The 13,019-nt window shown below is 38.7% G+C and overlaps 1 protein-coding gene across 1 annotated transcript in view; it reads right to left on the bottom strand.

The window, feature by feature from the left end:
* Positions 1–13,019, bottom strand: part of NYAP2 (neuronal tyrosine-phosphorylated phosphoinositide-3-kinase adaptor 2) — a 268,701-nt gene that overhangs the window by 59,945 nt on the left and 195,737 nt on the right. Inside the window, exon 6 of the mRNA XM_053597668.1 lies at positions 3,142–3,351. Coding sequence (XP_053453643.1) covers positions 3,142–3,351 — 210 coding nt within the window. The remainder of the gene's footprint in view (positions 1–3,141; positions 3,352–13,019) is intronic.

Below are 13,019 nucleotides of genomic sequence, written 5' to 3'. Positions count from 1 at the left end.
TTCATTTCCATGCATCTCACAGATTCTTCCTGGGCCCGTGCTTTGAAGCGTTTGGGGTCCCATCTCAGCTTTCTCTTCATTTCACTCTCCGCTCCAAATGTCTCAGTCTTATGCTCAAATCCCACTGAACCTCTGCAGTTCCAGACCTCTAATTCCAGCCGTCTACCGGTTTCTCAGTTTGATGTCCCAGAGGACTTCTAACTTAACACAGTCAAAATTTAATGCCGACGTTTCCTCTTAAACCTTGCTGTACACCTCAGATGGACTGTGTTGGTTTCAGTGAATGATCCTTCAGTCACCCACACTTTAAGTCCTGGAGTCATCACTGTATTTTCCATGTTGCAAACTGAATCACATTAGCCCTATCTTTAAAAGAATGATGAAGAAAACTTAATCTCCAAAGCCTCACCATGGTGTAGCAGATACTGTCCTGTGCTTATGCACCATCTCCCCCCTCTTATCTCTGCTAATAGACTGTCAGTTTCATTTCCTGATGGATTTCAGGGGCTCCATTATTCAAGGGAAATAATGGAGAAATATAATAATATAAATATAATAAGGGAAAGAGAGACTCTAAAATTCCATAGACATCCCATTCTCCTTCACTCTGTGATTGGCCCAAAGAACATGTGTTCCTTTTCTGACCACTGAGATCAAAGGGGGAGCCTTCTGAGTCATGATGCCCAGAACTGTGTAGGTAGCTCCCGATCATGAAATAATTATCAAAAGTAGCAGAACAGGAGAGTTGGCAGGACAGAAAGTTCCTGGGTCATTGACGACATCCCCGGGGATTCACGGGGGATCCCTCGTGAATAGCTAGGTGCTGTTCTGGAAAGAGTGGGGTCAGTGGGTTTTATAAAACCAGGATATCCCTCTTATATACGTCTGCTTTCCCTCTGACCTTGCACCAAGTTTTGACCCAGCTCAAATGCCCTCACGTCATAGAGAGCAAATGATAGCGCTATGCTTCTTGAACTTCCCAACCTGTAAAACTGTAAGCTGAACAATCTTCTTTTCTTTATAAATTGCCCAGCCTCAGGTACTCTGCTACAGCACCACAAAATAAACTAGGACATCTTCTCTTTCACATTTTATTTTTATATAATGCATGTGATTTTATTCATCGATTTGACTGGCTTAAGGGATGCCCAGACAGCTGGTGAAAATTATTTCTGGGTGTGTCTGGGAAGGTGTTTCTGGAAGAGATTAGTATTTAAATCAGCAGACTGAGTGGGTAAAGAAAATCACTCTCACTGTCGTGAGTGGGAATCATCCAATTCAAAGAAAGTTTGAATGGGATAAAAAGGAAAAGAAAGGGCAGATTTGGTCTCTCCTCTTAGGCTAGGATATCCATCTTCTCTTACACTTTGACATCAGCTCACTGATGCTTTCTGGACACTTTGGACTCAGACTGGGACTTATGCCATTGACTCCCCTGGCTCTTGGCCTTTGAGCTTGGACTAGAACTATGAGACTGGCTTTTCAGAGTCTCCAATTTGCAGATGGCAGATCATGGAATAACCAAGCCTCCATATTTATGTGCACTCACCCCTCTTAATAAATTTCTTTCTATGTATTTATGAATATCCCGTTGGTTGTGTTTCTCTGGAGAACCCTGACTGCAACACACCTCGTATTGCAATTATCTGTCTGTCTTGCACTAGACTTTGAGCATCTAATTGCAAGGACATCTTCTCTATCCTTACACACTCAGCTCCTAGAACTGCGGCTTTTACAAAATAGGCACTTATGTAATACTTATGGTTTTCATAAAATATGGCTCTGGTCACAATAGGAGCATATATTGTTCACATAATTTAGAAAGAACGGGTATAAATTTGCATAACTCTTTAAAAATTACAAAGAAGACCCCAAGTTAATCATAAGCCCCAACTGAATAGTCATGTCAACCTTTTGAGGATGAGTGGCCCACCCCAGTCTTACACCCACAAGCCTATTTGTTCTCTGTTTCTTTTATTTTTTGACAAAATCCATAAATATTTTTTCCCATACACTGATAGCAATTTATACTTTGTTATCAAAAATATATTTTAAAATTTCTGCTACATTCACATAATGTTCCTTCTGCTAGATTTCAACTCACCCTTTAAACTTGATTTCGCCCATGCTACCTGCTATGCGTACGCCACCAGAGCCTTAAATTACGTTTGACATCTGGGGAAGCTATTGCTCTGCCCTGCCTGGGGACTATTCCAGGAATATCCCTTGCCGAGTGCAGTGATCAGACATCCTGCTCCAATTTTCACTTGTACATGACTGTCTGAAAGACCACAGGCTAAATTCATGTAAATTGCTTTCTAAGAAGAGTATCAGAATTGAAAAGAACATTAAAGGATTGGTCTTTTCTTCATAGCCCTAACACTCTAAAGAAATAGAAACCTGAAAACCACAGGTGGCTTCTTGATTATTTGCTGTTTATTTCCATTGACAGTACTCTGTGAGTCCAGCAGGTAGATTAATCAGTCCAAAGCAAACATAAGCTACTTAAAAAAAAAAAAAAACCTGATATTTAATAATAGTTATCTATTAACTATTCAAAATTGCATTACACACTTTAATTTTAACTTGTAAAATTTAAAGGTGTATTAGATTAACACTTTTATCTCTTTTGATTCAGTTTTGGAAACACAGAACCATGCCCCATGACCAGTACCTTCAGCTCTAATTTCTACTTTCCCATGCCTCATGATTTCTGCTTTCTCTACTGCCTTCACATTACCTTGGTTACATTTTTGTCTTCAATGTTAATTTGTAATTATTTTCTTAATTATTTTAAATCAAAGGAGACATAAACTCTAAATCGCTCAAACTTCATGAATTAAAACTGCTTTAGATGAAGTCCCTGGATGCTATGAAGGAAACTTAGAACAAAACTATTCAAATTGTCAGGGCTGCTATCTTATATGGCTCCCCAAAACACCATTTACTCTCCTATGATGTCTGTGATGGTTGCACCCTACAGTGGTACAATATACTGTTTTATTTCTTTGCATGGTCTTTGGGAAGGACTGTTTCAGTCATTTCTCTGAGAGGAAACAGATACCTCTACATGATAATTGCCTGAGAGTAGTTTCTAGAGATAGAAGGAATTACTATTGGGATGATCATAACCCTTCTTACCTGAACTGTGGTTTCCTGCCAGCAAGGTAGGGCTCACAGAGCACCTGCCCATTCTACTGGTGACCACAGGTGGACCCGGTGTTCCATCCCATTCCTGAGCTTTGACAGGCTCTCTGGAGGAAGATGCCCCATGGTGGCCTCTCTCCTTGGTGTCCAACTTTGGTAATGGCTCCGTGCTGTGGCTTCGGACTTTCAGGTCCTCTGTGGATTCTGTGTATTAACCAGAATGATATTCCATTAAATAAAAGTCAAGATCGTCCCAAATGATTTTAAAAAATTAAAGTGTGATTTTCTAAAACACTTTCAGTATATTATTGGAAACATAGGGGCCCTACAGCATTTAAATATAAAAAAGGACCTAGGGATCAGCACCCACAGCTCAGTGAGTAGGATGCCAGCCACATACACTGAAGGTGCCGGGTCAGAGCCCGGCCTGGGCCTGCTAAACATCCATGACAACTGCAACCAAAAAATAGCCAGGCTAGTTGTAGTCCCAGCTACTCGGGAGGCTGAGGCAAGAGAATGGCTTAAGCCCAAGAGTCTGAGGTTGCTGTGAGCTGTGACACCACAGCACTCTACTGAGGGTGACACAGTGAGATTCTGTCTCAAGAAAAAAAAGGACATAGATTCCAGGCCTCCTTCCTTAGGTGTGTAGGTTAATATTGCTAGGAAATAGTTTTCCCTTTGGAAAATGAGTACCTCAAGGAACCTTGAGTCTTCTTCAGTAACTCTTCCCTTATGCTCATCTTCCAGGAAACGTCTAACAGGACACATTACACTCACTCTTGCTACTTTCTCATCTTTGTCACTTTACCACCTGCTGTGACACGCTTTCACCCACACCACTTAGCTCCAGCTCTTTTGCTAAGATCACCAGTGCCTTTTAGCTGGTGCAATGAGAAGCCTTTTTTCAGCCACTTGACAACTCTTTGATTACTTATTTGCATCTTTGATTCTCCTGGCTTCTCGGTGGCCCTCCTTCCTGTGCTGTGTTCTGTGTTTAGCACCTTTTCTGTCACTTACACTCTTTCCTCTGCCATGCTTCCCACACCCTGGTTGTCTCCACAGCACTGGCTTAGCCCCCGCTTTCTCATTTGCTTTGTTCTCTTCCTGGGAGTCTATCCTTCAAGATTCAGCCAGCAAACATCCAATTGCCAATAATTTCTAAATATTTTATCAGATGCCTGGGCCATTCTTCTCACCTTTAGATTCGTTGGCAACATGAATTTAACATTTTATCTGCTGAACCGATATCACTTTTTGCTAAACGACTAGTTCTTTCTATTCAGCCAAACTTTCCAACTAGAAGCTTGCCCCTCCCTTTCTTTAACTGCTACTCCCCAAATCCAACAGACAGAAGATTCTGCAGATTTTATTTCTCAGTACCTTGCTCTCCCCTCTCTCATACTTTGCATCAAATTTACCTTAATTGCTCTAGTTCGAGTTCTAATCATCTCCCTTGAATAATTATAAATTGTCTGGATCTCTGTCCTTGACTCCCAAAGTACAAACACCTTATACTGCCAAAATGATCCGTTTACAATGCAAATACGATCATCACATACCGCTGTTTAAAATCCTCCCAGAAGCCTCCTGTTACCCCCAGAATAATGTCTAAGCTTCTTACCCCTAACATGACCTGCAAAAGTCTCTGCTATTTTGCTCTTCCCATTTCTAACTTTGTCACTCCCTTCTGAACATTATATTCAAGGAACACCACTAAGCTGGCCAGAGCTTCTTCCTCCCAACTCCACCCCTAACAATAACAATGCTATTTCTATAGCTACTACCTCCTGTCCTTTGAACAGCTTTGAATATTATCTTTGCTTAGCTAACTCTATTCAGACCTGGTTACTCAATTTAAGTATCCTCTAAAGCTGTGTCCACCCAAATCACCACTCCTGCTGGCTTGCGGTCATCTATGCACAACACTGTCTTATATTTCTCTGTATCTGATCTCACCAAAAGGTTGTGTGTTCTTTGAGGGCAGATACTGAATTTTAGGTTTTGTTGCATTCATTTTCTTAATTTGGTGCCTCTATCCCCTGGGCATATTGCTCAATAAGAATTTAATTTTATTTATTTACTTATTTACTAGTTTTCCGAACTTCTAAGACCCCTTTCTGATTTGTGTAGGAAATACAACATTCCTAATAGAACAAGAAGAGAACAAGAGAGTCAACGGATAATAAATGTATTCAAGTAGCATGGTGCTGACAGTATTTTCAAAAATCTGATTCTCTACCAATCCCAAATTGAAAAATTCACCAGGTTAAAAGTTTAATTCAAAGAAAACATTTTTGAATTGAGTTTAAAAACTCATAAAAAATCACATAAATGACTTAAACTGTATTTTTTTTTCCATTTAGGTTAAAATACTCAACAACATTCAGCAGTGTAATAATACAAATGTCACAATTTGGTTCCCTACGATCTGAATCTATGGGCAGAGATAGAATAGTAAAATATTGCATAGCCTGGATCAGGAATCCCAGAGACTCTAGCTTTGGAGCTCTAGCTGGTGACCCATAGGATGAGCATTTGATTTCTCTTCATTACCTAAACTTGGAGAAAACATCAGCCCTAGCTAAATTCCTTGCTTTTATTTGAACAATCTAACAATACTCTATATTTCAAATTATTTTGAAAACTAAAAAAAAAAAAAAAAATGACTCAGTAATAAAAAGTAGTATTCATTAAATAAAGAAGAACCATCTGTTCTTTATGAATTTATTTCTAAATATAGACTAGGTAATCACTAGGAGTCTAAGAATACAAATGGAAAATTAACCCATTACTATAGTACCAGTGCAGAATGCCAACCTACTTATACTCAAATCAGAATTATAGGAAGTCAGATTACTCTCTCTCTTAACTAATCCAAAGCCAAACAATAGGCCATGTAACAACTGGCCCTGAACAGTCAAGATTTGATCAATAACTTGCCACTTCCCTGGGTTTTGCCACAGATTCCAACACAGGGTCACCTGGAAAAAGGGAATATACACTTTTGCCCAAACACAAAGGACACCCCGCTTCTAGTTAGCCTGCTGACAGTTTTCCTAAGCAACAGCCTCAAATCAATATTTTTGTTAAAAGAGTAACTTTAGGGTGGTGCCTGTGGCTCAAGGAGTAGGGCGCTGGTCCCCATATGCAGAGGTGGTGGGTTCAAACCCAGCCCCGGCCAAAAAGAAAAAAAAAAAAGAAGAGTAACTTTAGAGAAATTCAATTTAGCAGAGTTTATTTGAGCAAAGAAACAATTCATAAATTAAACAACAGCCTGACCCAATAAAAGATCAGAGTTTCACAAAAGTATTTATAGGAAGAAGAAAAAATGAAATGACACGCCTAAGTACAGTAGAACATCTGTAGGTTGACCAAGGGGCTGTAACAAACTGGTCAATGTACGGAGGTGGTCAACATAAGAAACTGGGCCTACTGTACTGATAGACACCTGTGTGTATATCTAGTCTATGAAAATTAGATCAACTTAAGGAGGTGGTCAACATAGAGATGTAGTCAATTATGGAGGTTCCACTGTATCTTGATTTGTTAGGATTTAGCCTTTGCCTTATTTGGTCATGTTCTAAGCTGTTGGGATTGGTCAAGACTCAGTATCCACTTACGTCAGGTTGCAGTTTGTTTATATACTGAGTTAGGCTGCAGTTTGCTACATACAGAGTCAGCTTTAGGCCAAATTTAATCTACCACCATTTTCCACTGTAAAGCTTTCCCACTTTGTCTGCCTGAGTCTCTGCCAAATGCAAGCTTAGATTAAATAGCCTTTGCCTCTTCTCATCTGTTTCATCTCCACTTGTTTTCACATTGGTATAGTCCCTTCTAGCTCTATGATGTGAGGCAATTGGGTAAACGCATGTCATGAACAACATTCCACCATATTAACTTAAACCAGAAGGTTAGTCATATAACAACAATCCCAGAGACATCTCAAGTCTTTAAATGGGCCTGCATATAAGCTTAAGTTGCAGTTATACTGAAATCAAGTATAAGAAGTCAAAATATTTTAAAGGTAATACATTCCAGCATAGTAATTAGAGCAAGACAATTTAATCAACACTTGCTTTTTAGGGCCCTGAGACAAATGGAATAAAACCAGTATCAGAAAAGAACATCATAGACTATTCCCAAGCTGTTTATTCACAGTTTCAAAGAAAATGTTACTCTTGCTTCCAAATGTCACAGTCTCCAAGCCTAATGACCCATCTGTTTCACCCCACCTTCTCTTCCAGATTTTAAGCAAACCATCGGGGTGCTTGCCTTATTATCTACTTCTGTAATTTCTTCCGTTAGCATCATTGAGCGGTATTAGTTTTTTTTTTCTTGTCACACACTCACAAAATCTTCTCCTGCTGGAATCAAAACGAAACAAAGGGGAAAAAATGCTCCAACTTGACATTGGTTCCAATATTGTTCTCCCAGGTTCAGACAATGTTTTAAATATGAAAAGCTGAGCTATGTGTTAAGACACCTTCACCAACATTCTCGTGCCTTTGTTCTCATTCAAATTACTCCCGCTATGTACCTATCAGAGGAGTGTCACTAGGTCTCAAGCCTCAGCTATATAAAAGCCCAATACAGCTTTGGAAACAAAAAGGAATTTTTTTTTTCTTTTCTTCTTCTTTTGTTTTCAAGTCCCAGAGGTTAGTCTTCAGTGAATTTTGGCAGGTATATTTAGAAAAACTTGAACAAAAGGAATAAAGAAATTATACGATTCAGACTCATACCTATGTACATTAAAGTCTGCCTCCTAAACAGAAGATACAGCTGAAAAATCTAGAAAATAATAAATGTACTCTTGAACATTTTATTTGGGAATAAATCTATTTTCACATATATATATTCAAGAACTACTTACTAACCAAATGTGCTTTCTAAATAAAATAAATATAGAAATCTTCAAAATAGCTGCTGAAAAGAGATTCACTGAAAGAGGGCAATTAGACTATTATAATCCATAACATATTGAAAGCTCAAAGAAATCTATCCCGAGGAATAAGGGCACATTTATCCATATATGTCAATGATTTTTCTGAAGTCTGTTGAAATGAAATTGATTTTAATAACATAAATTTGTAGGAATATGTAGATGATTCAGATCAAAAACTTTTTTATTTGTGGTTTGTGACTGCTGTTATTCTTTTTTTTCTTATTATTTGTTTCAAAATACTATGAGAGTACAAATGTTTTTTGTTCTTAATTTCATAGGTACCTCGTATAATGCTGAAGTTGGGGTGTTTCACGTGCCCACCAGCAGGATGGGGTTCCTTGCACCTCTGGCCCCCTCTTCCCGTGCTGTCCCAATCTTGTTTCCCAACATCCTTTACCTCTCTCTGTTATTGCTGTTACTCTTGAAATGTCACAATCTAACATAGGAATTTACTGATTACAAAGTATGTACTTGTGCCTGGAAATACAGAGACCAGAGCTCATGCTGCCGATAAGCATTTGAGTTTCCTGTGGACATAAAGAATGCTTCTGGGGGCAAGACATGATTGCAAGAGGGACTTTACCTAACAAATGCAATCCGTGTAACCTGGCTTATTGTACCCTCAATGAATCCCCAATAAAAAAAAAAAAATTTCCCATAAAAAAAAAAAGAATGCTTCTGAGAGGTTGCCTCATATTGGTGTAAACAGCAAGATCAAAGTCACTCCATGCTATTCCATCTGCTGAACAATGAAAAGTGATCAAGGCAGATTAACTAGGCAAAAAAGATAATACATTTGAAGTGCTAAATTGCATTATCGGATGAGTGTTAGATTCAGTGATCAAATTTTAGAACTAAAACAGCCCTTGGAAATCACCAATTGCAATAGCTTCCTCAGAGCCAGGGGTGTGCGTGCGTGTTTGACAGCTGACATGGCTGTCCTGGCTCTGGAAGAGCAGCTCCAGGGAGGCCTAGCTCCTACCTCCCAGGAAACCTTGGCCCAATAGTAAATGTTTGTAATTCCCAGAAAGCTTTTACACAGAACTCAAGTCGGTTCTCCACTCCCTATACCATTATTTGCTGTTTGTTCTGGAATAACTTGGAACTAATCATTTTTGCTTTTAAATAAATACCTCTAGAATCCAGTGTGATGTAGCCTGATTCCCTTGGTTATATCTTCAGAATGCGAGTTTGGAACTCTCACTCTCCTGGTTACCCTGACCTGAACTCTAATTTCGTGTCATGGTATCTTTTAAAATTGTGATGTCTGGAGCTGAGTAAAGCCAGACAGACAAAGACAGTTTACCGACATGTCCAGGCAAGCCCTGGGGTCTTCTCTTTGCACTTCTATCACTCCAGCCTCTGAGTCTCCAAGGAAAAGAGGGCAAAGGCTCCCATGTCTCCACAATGAAAGGGCATGGAGTAATACAGGCAATTTATTTTTATTTTTCTATTATTTCCTCTCTCCTATACGAACTCTGTTATTTGGAGTCAGTTATGTCAATTTCTACATCTAAGGGATGCCTTCTCATCAAATATACAGAGAGAGAAAGAACAAAAGTTCAATCATTTGGAGAGTTCATGGTTTTAAATAAAATCAGAGAGAAAGGCCAGGTTTGTGTCAAGAAGGCATAATACAGTGTGGAACCTTGGTTCACAGGTGGAGGAAGCACATTAAAGTAAATGGATTATATTAAGAATAGTAATCATTTTACAAGTGTGGAAACAGCTCAGAGCCTTTACACAACTTTCGCAAATAGCAGTTAGCAAAGACCTGATAAGGAAGCAGGTTTCCTAGCGAACATGCTACATGCACTTCTCACCAGAAGGCAGGAGGACTCACACGCTGACTTAGATCCAACAGCACTTTTTCATGGTTATGAATAATAACATTTTTTCATAGGGTGGAATAATAAGTGGAATTTTTAAAGAACATGTCTAGCTTTTAAAAGCCCTCCACTAAATATTCTCTGAGCACAATCTGTATTTACATTTATGTTTGCACTGCAAAAACCAGAGGACCTGTGGGCAGAGACTAGCGACATGCTAACCAAATTCTTACGCTCTTACCCCTGAGCATTTAGTTAAACCAGACATCTGAGCATTCCTTCTAGTTAGAGAGAACCACACAATGAGTCATCCGGTCATTAGAAGGTGGATGGGAGAGAGGTGCACTGCTAATATCTCCTGATCTGCTCATCAAACACCCCACAAAACCCTCGTCCTCCGGCTTCCTCAGTGTTTTGAGGTCGTAGAGCCTGGCAGAGCTACTAAAGGGAAACTTCTCAACAGTTGTTCACTAAACCCACTGACTGCTGACTTGCTGGTGACCACAATTTTGGCCTGTAATGGAACCCAGAGATATGTCATATTACATTAAAGCCTCATACCAATGGGAGGAGGCGCCAGAGACTTACCTCATTGACAGTTTGGTTTTACATATTTGGTTGTGCAGCTTAAACAGATGTGCAGAAACTGTTTCTATGGGGTCAGTTCCTAACCGCTCCCCAGTCCTTGGTATGTGACGGTTAAGCCACGGAGGCATTGAAATTGTTTGCTATCTCAGCTGGACTATTCTGTGGATGTAACTCTTAATTCTAATTATAAATTCATCTACAACTAAGCTTTAGCCCAACTCCTAATGCATACTTAGACAGATATTATTTTTTGTCTTCTATAAAATATAGCCTAAATATAAGATCCTTAAGTTTCTAATGAAGAAAATATTTTTATTGGCATACTAACCGAAAAATTAAGGGGCAAAGAAATTAGTTACGCTGCCAATTACAGTACAATAATCCAACGTGGTATCCTTTTCTCTTAGGTCCAGCTTTAATAAAACTCCTTTACCAAACGGATGTTCTTTATTGAGCACTGAGTATTTGATAAATATTTTAAACACATTTCCTATGGCCTCAGTAAATTTGTGCTGCATATACAGATAGTTCAACTTCTAGATGATCAAGATGATCATTCAAACTGTTTATGTATTTTATTTATATTAATAGACAGTGCTGCTCAACTGTTTTTCCATATAAATTTTCATACAAAATGTTAACAAAAAAACTAAGAATATTTAATTTTTTCTTTTTCAAATTTAATTTTACACTTTAGAAATAGAGTCTCCTCTGTCACCCAGGCTGGTATGCAGTGACCCAATCATTGTACACTGCAGCCTGAATGTCTGAACTCAGATGATCCTCTTGCCTGGACCTCCTCCCAAAGTGCTTGACTTATAAATGAGCCACCATGCCCCACCTAAGAAATAATTTAAATAACAGATTCTTTTTAAAATGTTCATAAATTAAATATTAACCATTATAACATAAAATAATTTAAATATAAATTAGATATATTTAGGAAAAATTAAAAGTAAATTAAAGTATTTTCCCAGAAATACAATCCTAGAACGGAATTCAGATGATCTGCAGGACACTCTCAGCTAAATTCATTAAAACCTCTGGGGACTTGAGGAAACAGCCCTTACTGAGCCTTAGTTTTCTCAGATAAAATCAGTGATGTGAAACAAATTATTTCTAAGGACCCTCCTAAGACTAAAATAGTATTCCTCTATAATACCAAAGTTCAAGAAGAAAAGCAAAATCGTTCACAAGGATTCAATGGTATCTTTAGTTCTATTTTAAAATATATCTTGGTCTTATATTTCAGAGTGATTTACATTCTTCAAGGTGACTATAATTTAATCCCCCTTCTTACCAGCCTCCCTTAATCAAATCACAGTAAACTGAAAAATACATTTTAAGAGTGAGCTCTTAAATATTTTAATGATTTGCTTAAAAACATTGGTAAAAATCCCTAAATCCAGCTTTTTTCCCTGGCACCTGAATAGGAGATTTGATCTGCATAGAGATGGTTTTAAAAGTACAGGTAATACTTGCAATGTTTTTCTTTCTCTGTAAGGGAAAATTAACATTTCCTAGTTACTATCTGAAAGTCAGCAGTGCCAGTTCTAAACAATGTCTTACAACAACAGCGGTAGCAACTGCTATTTAAGCTACCAGGTAGAAATAGTGACTATGGGTCAGCTGCTGCATTGGACTCTATAAATGATAGTTCTAATTGTAACACAGCCCTACCAGGCTTTGCTGTTAATGAAAACTGAAGGTCCTGTTGGTTAATAAACCCATCAAGGAAAATCTGGGGTCCTATTGTTTAGGAAAGTGACCTGTTAAGGAGTGAATGTCTGAGTCCCCCCTCCCCCCCGCCCACTTTATATGTTGAAGCTCAATACCCCAATATGATGGCATTACATGCAATGGGCAATCCCCAAAGGAAAAGCTTCTGGGAGGTAATTAGGTTTAGATGAGGTCAGGCAGGTGGAGCCCAGGATAGGATTAGTTCCTTTATAAGAGGAGGAGGAGACACCAGAGCTGCTTCTCACTGCTATGTATAATAAATAACAGAGAGAAGGTGGATTTCTACAGCCAAAGAGAGAGCCCTCCCCAGGAAGTGAGTCTCCTGGCATCTAGACTTTTGGAGGACCCAGCCTCCAGAACTACGAGAAATACCATATACCTGTTGTTTAATCCACTCGGTTAATGGTGTTTTGTTACAGAGCCAAAACTAAGACACTCACCAAGGAAAACTGAGGGTCTTCTTGGTTATGTGAGCTTCCCAAAGCCAGGCAAAGGTGGTTCATGGAAGGAACTAGTATTTGAACTCAAGTCTCTGAACAAACAGCCTTTCTAGGGAGACTTTGTTCTGTTTTCTTTTGTTTGGGTTTTTTAAAGAAGGGTTATTTACCTTATTAAAAACAACAATAACAAAACATTCTTTATAGAAAAAGGTGAAGATTGTATAAATGGGAAAGTTAATACCCTGTTTCCCTGAAAATAAGACATCCTCCGAAAATAAGACCTACTTACAGGAAAGATAAGACGTCCCCTGAAAATAAGACCTAGCGCATCTT

This window comes from Nycticebus coucang, chromosome 7, assembly GCF_027406575.1.
Source record: "Nycticebus coucang isolate mNycCou1 chromosome 7, mNycCou1.pri, whole genome shotgun sequence".
NCBI classification, from domain to species: Eukaryota; Metazoa; Chordata; class Mammalia; order Primates; family Lorisidae; genus Nycticebus; species Nycticebus coucang.
The sequence above is the reverse complement of the archived record's forward strand: the minus strand, read 5'-3'. Positions and strand labels throughout refer to the sequence as shown.